The sequence below is a fragment of the Populus alba genome, chromosome 19 (genome assembly GCF_005239225.2).
Source record: "Populus alba chromosome 19, ASM523922v2, whole genome shotgun sequence".
Taxonomy (NCBI): domain Eukaryota; kingdom Viridiplantae; phylum Streptophyta; class Magnoliopsida; order Malpighiales; family Salicaceae; genus Populus; species Populus alba.
In genome coordinates, this window is record NC_133302.1 from 18,784,355 (window position 1) to 18,795,262 (window position 10,908).

Here is a 10,908-nt window from a genome sequence, read left to right on the forward strand (position 1 = left end):
TGATATATGCACTGATAGTAATTTGTTTTGATAGTACCTGATTGGTAATTTTATTTATTCTTTTTTAAATCTTACACTTTCTATATATAATTAAATTCAGAACTTAATAATGTAAAAAGTAATTTTCTTTAATTGATATTCATTTTTCTTTTCTGTTGAATTCTTTTTCATCCAAAATCATAATTGGAACGGGAATTTTTGAATAAATTTGTGTCTAAAATTATAAAAATAATTTGAAAATGCGTTGTTTTTACTGCAAGGTTGAAATAGGAGATTCTAATACGAAAACAAAGTTAAGTAACTAACCCCACAAAAAACATTCTAAATTGGCCATTAATTTATTTTTTATATGAAGCAATAGGATTAATAAATGGCATAATAAAGGTATGTTTATAGACTTTCCTTTAATTCTGATATTGATTTTATCTTCCCCATATATAAAAGTATGCATATCAAGTACCGATTGCTGGGTTATTTCCTTACTGTATTGAAGATGATCTATATCCAAAAAATAAAAGTGCCATATCTCACATTGATGTACGAGGAATTGATAATTAGTCTAATTAAAAGTATTAATTACTAACTTATCATATGTATTTTGAAATATTAGGTTTAAATATGAATTCGCGTTACCATAAACAAAATAACAAAAATAATAAAGTCCGAAATAGATAATACATAATAAATTAGGCTGGACTGTTAAAAAACAAAAAAAACAATCAAATCATGTGATTACGATCATGCCATGTGCAGGTGGAGTACGAACAATTAACTACTTCATTCGTAGGAATGCTTCGTTTTGAGCTAAGAAGATCAATATACCTGTTCGTGTTATATCATACTATGATCATCGAAATGTTAGGTGAGATTGAAACTTCGATGCCTGCAATTAATGGGATAAAATACACATGCAGTGTATCCAGACTTGTAATAAAATAGTTTCTCAAGAGAGATTCTTCATGGCCAGACCTGCAATCCCAGTTAGAGAAATTCTAAGAATATAAACATGTATATTTGGTGAGACGGTGTTTGGGAGTGTGATAACGGTTGCTTTTCAAATAGCTTTTCGTGCCGAAAAGCATGTCAATAATGTTTTTTTATTTTTTAAAAATTATTTTTGATATCAGCACATCAAAATGATCTAGAAAGTACAAACCACACTTAATTTTAACAAAAAAAAAAATTAAAATTTTATAAAATACCGGTAGGACCGCAGTGCCGGCCTTGACAAACAGAGGACGCCATTAATGAATCGAACAAGCTGTATGCATTGTCTGACATCCCTTCCCAGGGGTAGGTAAGGGGTAGCTTCGTTTGTGTCACGCCTCTTTAATAACACTTACTGCCCTTTGGCCCTTGGCATCCTGTCTCCTTCCCTACCTGTTACTGCCATGTTCATTGATTATAGTTTTGCTGATATTTGTTAAGTTTTCTCTCAAATGGGCAGCTCTTTTTCCAGGTCTCGTGTGGGCAGAAGTATCTTGGAAAATAGCATGAAGGAGTTTTCGTTGAAACTGCATATCATAAGAGCTTCTTTAATGTCTTTTCCTTTTAATCTTAAAATACAGTTTTGAGATTGTTCATAAGAAATCAAGAGATTTTCTTTTACTGTGGAATGAAAAAAAAAAAAAAAACTTTAACACAAATATATAGATTACAAGGGTTAGTTAAATAGATGAAATCATTGATATTATTAAACTTAGCTCGATCAATTCATCATATTACTCAGGTTAGGTATAAAAGGAAATTAACCTAGAATTAATATAATTTGACCATATTGACCTAACGAGTCAACTTGTAATCTAATCAAAACTTAATAAAAATCTCAATTGATTTTTTTAAAATAACATTGTTTTAATTTATTAAAAGGGTGTTTGGGAGTGTGGTAGCGGTTACTTTTTAAATAGCTTTTCGTGCCGAAAAGTATGCCAATAATGTTTTTTCATTTTTTAAAAATTATTTTTGATATCAGCACATCAAAACGATCCAAAAAGTACAAACCATACTCAATTTTAGCAAAAAAAAAAAATTAAAATTTTTCAAAAAACAGGTTTGACCGCAATGCCAAACGAGCAATAAATCCGTAACTTGTTTTTTGCACCGGTTTAACTTTAGCTTGGGTTTAATAACCATGGGTGAAAGGGGTGCCTACATGTATGTTATGCAAATTGGAAGGACTGAAATGTAGTTCCACTCAAATTAACTCTCTATTAGAGCATCTTTCGAGGTAATTAAACCATGTCATAATGATGTGGAATATTGTTGAATTTACTTTGGAGGTAATTAAACCATGTCATAAGCCTCATGATGTGGATTGAATTTACTTTGCAGGTAATTAAACCATGTCATAAGCCTCATGATGTGGATTGTGGAATTTACTTTGCAATTCCTCATGCATACAAATTGAAATCATTTCCATTGACTCATTCGTGAAATTCATTAATTAGATTTGGTCATAAAAGGCACCGACCACGTACGTGTGAAATTGAAGGGACAAGAACCGGGGACTGTTTCGTACTTTATGTCAATGGCTGTCAAGTCGCATTATAAACACCAGCAGCCAGTAGGGAGACCTGCTGGAGTGAGGCTAGCTGTTGAGGTAGATCAAAGAACAAGGAGGAGGAGGAGGAGATTCAAAATGGATAAGGGGTCATCAACAGAGGAGGAGATACAGGGAGATGTTCTTCAAATCTCTTATTGCCATTCCATTTTTGTTGAAGCTTTCAATGCTATTCTCAGGTGTTTGGGACTGGGTACTGTTGATCACCAAAGGATAACCCAAGAAAGCTCAACAACTTCAAGTTCAGAGCAAGAAGATGAAGGACAAGCCCCTGAAGAAAGCCCACAATATCCTCCTGCAACAAGAACTTCAGACCCACAAGCTGATCCTCCCACAGATACCTCTGTAATCTCTCTCCCTCACACTCTCTCTCTCTCTCACACACATGGACACCTCTATGTCTGAAGATGTATAATTAACCAGATCACTTTCATTCTAAGACTCATAAAATGCAAATATATTGCTGCTAATTCAAGCCAAAGTGAGCAAACAGGTACACAACCCATGCATCGAGCAAATCTAGCTATGTTTTTGCCCTAGCTTATGAATTCAACCTGTAAAACATTACTTTTTTTTTTTTGTTATAAAGAAGAGGTTCCAACTGTTCAAAACCTCTCGCGAAATGGAGGAATACCAGTACAGTACAGTCTCAATGGCCTATGAAATGCGACTTTATCACATATCAGTGTGATGTTAAACCTTTTTTCTTAACCCTTTCGGACTACACAAACGGAGGAATTCTCAAGTCCCCGTCGATCCTGATATCTCATAATGAAAATCCCCGGTAACGGGAAAGCGTGACATTATACTGAAATCACTTCAACTAAACATTCATGGTGGTGATAATCTTCCATTTCTAGATACGGACTCATGATTATTAGTTCGACGACAGTATTATATACTGATCAATGTTTTGTTTGATTTGCTATGTGCTTATAGGAAGATCCTTCTACAGATGCAGCAGCGAGGCGGACTCCACCAGTAAGCAGAGGGGGAGGGGGGCAGATTAATTCCGCCGCATCCTAATTCAACATCTCAAGCTCAGAAATCTGACGGTCACACCAAAATACGGAATTAGCTTTGCTGAAGTCCAATAAAACATCTTCACTGTAGATGACAGGACTAGTAGTATTTATTGTGCGCACTTAGGATTGTGTCTTTCTCTATCACTAAGGTGGCGAGGATTTGTGGCTGCCGTATGGAAAGGTCTGTAAATCTTAAATCTAATATCATTTTCACTATACGAGTATCATATATGCTTATGTTCTTATTTAGGGGTTTTAATTTTAGGTTAGCAAAGGGTTACAATGGAAGGCTTGAGATAAGGACTTGTTTCTATTTTGGGCAGAGTTTTTAAACTCAACCCAACCTTATTTTTTTTCAAATGATCAAAACATGTTAGGTTTTACTCGGTTTTTAATCTAGGTTTTTAAATAGATCATACAAGTTAATTTTTTTTTTATTATTTTTTGTGAAATAAACTAGATTGATTAGTTCTGATTGAATCTATTGAGTTTATCCAAGTTTTAAAATGATAATTTTAGGTAAAAAAAATAATATTTTTAATTAGAAGGTGTTTAGGAGTGCGGTAATGATTATTTTTTTAAAAATATATTTTTTTAATATTTAGATCTCTCAATTTCTTTATCTTACAATTTGATTCTTCAAAATTGCTTTAATTTGTGATTGGTTTTAGTAATTTTTTTCTTCCATTTGTGTGAGCATCTCAAGGCATCTAGAAAATGTTATGCCCCTCAATTAAATTTAATTTTTGTGAAACAAATGTCAATTTCATTGATTTAGAATAATTAGAGCTTCATGGACTGAATTTGAAACTTAAAAAAATTTCCATTGTTTTTTTTTTTCCTTCTAAAATTAGGGACAAATTACTCAAAGGGCAAGTTCATGTACCTTTTTGTTTTTTTTAGTCCCTAAATTTTTTATTTTCAATTTGATCCTATCATACTAGCTTTATTTGAGATTTAGCTTGGTAGTTTGTTTTGGTTATCTTGACAGAGATCATGCAATATTAAGGGAAATTTTCAATGGTTAGTTGATGCTCGATTTTGCAAAATAAAATAGAAGTTGGCTATTTTTTTTAAAAAAAACTAAGTGTCAAGGGATGAAGACTGAAACAAGTATGGAGATTGAGGCAATGGGTAGGGAAAATAGGGTGGCATGTGCAACATACATGCCAACAAGTGGAAAGGTTTTATAGTCTTTAGAAGGCATATAAGGATCACCATGCTGGCCATACATGAATACAGTGGTGTTGGAAGTGTCATGCTATACTCTTCCCAATGATGTGGTGTGTGTTAGTGTTAGCACGATGGTTGAGCTCCATGGGTTTTTATTCTTGTCCACTCCATTCTCTTTCTCTTCTCTATTTAGGAATCACACTAACCTTTAAAATTTGAAAGATGTCATCTCATTTGTTTAATGTATTATTATTATTATTATTATTTTACTATTTATTTTATCCTGAATATGGTTTTTTTTTATTGACTTTGTTTTTCAATTTTATCCCTTAAAATTTGATTTTATTTAATTCTTATATCAAATTTGGTCCTTATTTTTTTTATTGTTAAATTTTTATCATTTTTTTAATTAAGTTTTTTTCAATTTCACGCGTTAGCATTTTGTTTCATTTTATTTTTATGTCAAATTTGGTTTGCATACTTTTAATTGTTATTTTTTATACTTTAGAATTGATTTTTTTTTAATTTCATCCTTCAACATTAAGTTTGTTGAGAGTTATGTTTTTGCTATTTGTTTTTGGCATGGTGATCCTAGTCTTATAGCCCGTGTCACATGTATGAAATATTAACCTGGATTGACATCACTCTTTTTTTTTTCATCGATTTTCTTTTTCGATTTCATCCTTCAACATTGGTTTTATTGAAGATTGAGCTTTGTTATTTTTTTTTTGTTTTTCTTTCTATGAGGTTATCCTAATATCATGACTTAGGTCACATGTTCAGTGGGTTTGTCCAAGTTAGTTTTGATTTTTTTTTCAGGTAGTTATTTTAACATTGAATATTTTCTCTGCTCCATCCATCAACATTTTTTTTTTGTTTTTTTTTAAGAATTGAGCTTCATACTTTTTATTATTTTGTCTTTTATTATGTTATCTCGTTCACATGATTTTTCTTGAGAGGTTTGGCGACCTTACCCTTACCCGAGTTTGCTTGTGTTTTATTTTTTTGAAGTTTTTTTTATTAATTGATTTTTTCTACTTTCATCCTTCTACATTTGGATTGTTGGGAATTGAACATTGTTATTTTTTTTAAAACTTTTTTATAAGATTAGCTCGACCTCACAACCTGAGTCGTGAGTTTTCCATGCTAACTCGAGTTGACTCTTGATGTTTTTTTTGTTATTGTCGCACCCGACATCGCGGCGGCCTTAAAAATGATTCTTTGGAAAAGAAAAAACGGATTTCTGGCATCCTGTTCTTTTAGGGGAAAATGTCTTGTTTAAGGAGTCGCCACCTAGTATTATGGTCACTAAGAACCTTAACTGGTCAACATAGATTCTATGGTTCGGGACTGGTTACGTAAAATGAAAGATATTATCACCCTTTAAACGTCTTGCCTGAGGCGGGTTGCATTGCTAGTTTCGTCTTAAATTGCTAAATATTTATTAGTTTATGCTATGAAAATTTGCTTATAATATTCCTGACTCTGGCGCCAGTGAATATTCAACTACGAATATTTCCAACTCTGGCATTAGTAAATATTACGTAGTTATAAAATAAATTAGATCAATATTTTTTATTCTCGACTTTAGCACCAGTGAATAAATCAAATAACAAATAAATTTATTTTTATGAATGCACATATTTTTATTTTTCTAGCTAAATAAAATAAAATAAACGAATAAAAATAATATAAAATTAAACCGGTATTTTTTATTCCTGACTCTGGTGTCAGTAAATAAACCAATAAATTTATATTATTTTTTATTTTTACATACATATTTTTTATTTTTCTGTTTTTTAATTTTTTTTTGGGTTGGATCCAGCTTAGCATATATTTTTTAAACTAGGACCAGCTCAGTCCATATGGCTGGGCTAGCAACACGCGTGCTAATGCATGCGTGTTGCTACACTGTGCAAGTGAATTAAAAGTTACTTGCACAGTGCAAATGCAATTTAAACAAAGGAGCGCAAGAAGAAAAGATTGCTTACCTGGTCTGCTGCCCCTTTTTTCCTTCTTCTTTTGTTCTTATGATTCTGCGAATGGTTCGTTCCCGTGCTCCTGGTATTTGATCGGTCTCCTGTGCTCCCTCCGGTTTTCCTTTACTGTTTGCGGCTGCCGAAATTGTGAAGGAATTCTGCCTTCCCTTTCCTCTGCTTCAATTTGCCCCTGTCTTCCCCTGAGTTTTTCGTCTCTGTTTCGTCTCTGTGTTCTGGGTTCCTCGTCCCTCCTTCGGTTTGTTTGGTTCTTTTTCCCTCAGTTTTCCCCAGGTTTTTTCAGTCTCTCCGCCTGGCTTTTTCGTGTCCCCAGTTTTTTCTTGTTTCCGTCCCCTGTGTTATTCGTCTTCCACTAGTCCTCCTCTGGTTTTTGTTTTGGTTCTTCGTCCAGCCCTGTTGTTCCCCTGTTTTCTGGGATTTTCTATGGGTTCTGCTCTAGTTCTCTCCTCTGGTTTTCGGTCCCACAAATCCCCCACTGGTTCTGTTTTTCTCTTCTGATTTTCGGCCCCCTTTGTCCTGGGTTTTCTTCTCCTTTTTATAGAGAAACTTGCCCCTCAACCAGTCCTGCCTTTGCAGGACTGTTATTCAAATCACGAACGGGATCATGGGCAAGAGACGTGGTCCACGATTTGCTGCAGATTTCCTGTTGAATCGGCTTCATCCGCGCAAACGTAGGAGACGATGAACAATGCTTCCAAATCGGCGCCGTTGTGGCCTTGGGCATGGCTGTTTTTCAATTTAGTCCCTAAACAGTTTAAACTTAACAATTGGGATCCTAATCAGAAATAATTGATTTCTAATTGTGCCCTTGGATTAAATTCAATTGAATCCTTGAGTTATAGTGCCATTTACACAACAGTCCTGGGTGTTTGGACTATTCAATTTGATCCTTGGACTTTATTTTTCTAGCAATTTTTCCTTGAATCAGCTCCAAACTTTGGTATTTTTTCAATTACACCCCTGATTTCTTTAATTAATTAAATCAAAGTTTAATTAAGTCCTCAAACTCATTAATTCTTCAATTAAACTCTTGATTTCATTAATTAAAATAATCTAAATTTTAATTAAATCAATTCTCCAATTAAACCCTTGATTTAATTAATTAAACTAGTCAAAAGTTTAATTAAATCTTTAAATTTCCAATCATGTTGCTCTTAACCCAAATTTTAATTCATTCTTTATTTATTTTATTTTTATTTGTTTTTCATCATTTTTTTAAAAAAAATAATTAAAATAGAAAGATAAAAAATTGAATTATGACAGTTATTTTTCTTCAATTTCATCAGTTTAACATTTGTTTGTCTTGAAATTGAGCTTTATAATTTTTTTTTCTTTTGAAAGTCAACATAATCATCTTTTCTTTTTAAATTTAGTCCATTTAATAACGTTTTCTTTCATCATATAATTAAATCTAACAATCTTATTTTATCCAATAGGATATATAATTCAAGTCATGAGTTTTTTTTTAAACATGCTAATCAAATATTGTATTTTTTTTAATTAAAAAAAGTAAAAGTGTGATCATAACAAAGCGCTGAACATCTATCGAGTACATACAAAGCAACATTCATCTCCTACTCCAACAACTAATCTATAGCAATTTAAAATTTGTATTACTGCCTAAAGAAGCTAGTTCAGATTGTTAGTGAAAAAATAATTGAGCCTGAGGTTTCAATTTTGAGTTGTGTCATTGGATATTTTATAAGATGATGCATGTGCTCCATTGAATGGTATCTTAGCTTCATCCATGATAAAGTTGCTCTGAGGTATTTAGATTCGTGCGTGGTTGCAAAAGACAAAGTTCATATTGTTAAAAGTGCTCTTCTCTGAAAAATTAAAGAAATAGATCCTACGCAGAAAGAAACGGCGTTGTCTTGGAAAATCGCATGCAAATTGCAATATTTACTGATGGCATTATGGAGTAACCTAGCAGAAGCAGAAACAGCAGCAGAAACAGAAGCAGAAGCAGAAGCAGAAGCAGAAGCAGAAGCAGAAGCAGCAGCAGAAGCAGAAGCAGAAGCAGCAGCAGAAGCAGAAGCCTTTTCATTTTTCCGCAAGGGAGCTTTATCATTGCCTTCTGAAACATTGCGTGTCGCCAGAATTTGTAATGACTTACTCAGTATTGTTAAAAATCTATCTATTACCCAGAATTGCTCTTATCAAATGTTTGATATTTGTTTAAAAAATCTCTAATAGCTAGGCCAACTTAGTAACTCGTTAATTTGCATCGAGTTTCAAATTAAACTAGATAAAAATTAATTTTATTAAACAATGTTGACCCAATTAAAATTTAATTTAATTTTTTTTCAAAGCAATAGCTTTTGATTTTTCATTTAAAAATCATGAAATAAAAATATTTTAGATTGATTGAATTACTCAAGCTTTAAACCGGAACAAGTTTGCTAACTTTGACTTCGACCAAGTTTTTTCTGAAAAAGAATATTTTTCAGCTAGTTTGAGTTTCAATTGAGACTCGATGAGTCTCCTCTCCCAACAATCTTAAAAGCGTCCCTCTGTGTTGGCTTACTTCACTTTGTACCTAAAATTCAAACTCGGAATTTCGAAAAGAAAATTACCCTTTTTAAAAAATAAAATTTCGTATGATATAAACTCTAATTGTATTTTTTTTTGCCCCCCGAATAACTATGATATTAACTTGTAAAGCAAAAGGAAATGAGAATAAAACATGCTCATTGTTGAAATTCTCTGCTTTCCATTCCTGACTTTCAAAAGGATTTCATGAGCGTTATAGCCATCTTTATGGAAGGAACTAGTTAATTATCAGGAAGCAATTCTAAATTTGTGGATGGAAAGAATAACTAGTGGACTGGCAAAAGCTTTGCAAGATAGAAGCAATAACAATAGACTCGTCATCTTGTGTTGTACCTATGTCCTCCATACCAAGTTGATCACCCTTCTCCATCTCAGGCGGTGGCAGTGGAGGTGGAGGCGCCTCTTGTGAAGGAGAGGGATGCGCGAAGAAAGGGAAGTAGAAGTTGGTACGAGCTCTTTCAATGCCACTGAAAGAGATGGAGGATAGATCATATGCTATAGCAGCTTCCTCAGCAGTGTCAAACGTGCCTAGCCAATGCCTCTCTTTAGTATATGGATTGCGAATCTCTGCAGCATATCTCCCCCATGGTCTTCTCCTTACTCCAAGGTATCTACTTGATTGCCTAGAGCTTCTTTTGGGGTTTCTGTAAAGCAATGGAGGGAAGTTTTCCATTCTTTTTTATGCTATTACAGGTTGAGCTGGCTATGGGAGGAGGGAAAAGAGGGGGAGTGGATTTATATGCAAATTAAGTTGCATAATCAAGGTGGCCTTTGCTGGTTAAATTATCCACTCTTGATCCCTCACTAGATTGGTAGAGCCATAATAAATATTTAGAAGTCATTTTCATGTTAATTTATCAATATTTTCATATTAGTCAAGAGGGGCAGGTAAGATGCAAAGCTCATCAAAGAGTAAAGTAATGGATATGTTCATGATATCTTGTTTCTCTAATGGCTGTTTGTAGGGTTTTGCCTCCTTAAAATCCTCGCTAATGACACTACTAGTGTGAACAAAACGCAAAAATCAATGGAATCCACGAGGCATTTGCTACCTGTTGGCATCTAGCGATCTCTATCTCACTTTTTTAAGAAATCCAAAATGTTTTTTTATAAACACTGTATGAATCAAGCTTGCTGCATGTGTGCAAAGTAATGGCAAAACGTCCATCACATCAATGGTGATTAACTGGAACTTCCAACAGCAAGCATAGGGAAAGCTGAAATTTTTTCTCCAGTTTTCTTTACCTACCCTGGTGGAGTTGTTGATACCTCCTCACCCCTACTTGATTATGGCAGAATACAAAGTGGTTGAGTTTGTAGCTTGCAGTTCATGAAATCGGAAACAAAAAAGTTATATATATATTAACAAAATCTTATAGGGATAGGGCGGGCAAGTTCCGTTGCAGCTATAGACATAATTTATTATTATAGTTAAATTACTATTTTCAATTTGATCGTTATTTTTTTCTTCTGATTTTTTTCTTAGTTTTTTTGTTAAAGTTTTGTTGGCAATCAAAGTTTATGTTGTTTAATTGTTTTTAATTTAGCTCTCATTCTTTTGATTTTTTTTTTGTTAAAGTTTTTTTTTTCTTTTCAATTT

At 33.3% G+C, this 10,908-nt stretch overlaps 1 protein-coding gene and 1 long non-coding RNA gene across 2 annotated transcripts; one reads left to right on the forward strand and one right to left on the reverse strand.

Annotated features, from left to right (window-relative positions):
- Window positions 1–2,393: 2,393 nt before the first annotated feature.
- On the forward strand, window positions 2,394–3,812 carry LOC118056584 (uncharacterized). Its single transcript, XR_012168934.1, has 2 exons — window positions 2,394–2,905; window positions 3,500–3,812. It is a non-coding gene; the product is annotated as an uncharacterized lncRNA (long non-coding RNA).
- A 3,545-nt stretch (window positions 3,813–7,357) lies between these two features.
- Window positions 7,358–9,981, reverse strand: LOC118056591 (ethylene-responsive transcription factor FZP). The gene is made up of 2 exons (XM_035068836.2): window positions 9,642–9,981; window positions 7,358–7,500 (listed from the first exon to the last, which is right to left on the reverse strand). Exons 1-2 carry the CDS (start codon window positions 9,979–9,981, stop codon window positions 7,358–7,360), a joined length of 483 nt encoding a protein of 160 aa, XP_034924727.2.
- Window positions 9,982–10,908: the final 927 nt, after the last annotated feature.

Excerpts from the sequence above, each read along its gene's own strand:
- LOC118056591 (XM_035068836.2), bottom strand. The coding sequence starts at position 9,981 with ATGGAAAACTTCCCTCCATTGCTTTACAGAAACCCCAAAAGAAGCTCT. Across the intron at positions 7,501-9,641 it reads ACTTGGTATGGAGGACATAG|GGACTAAATTGAAAAACAGC; the intron begins GTACAACACAAG and ends TAAACTGTTTAG.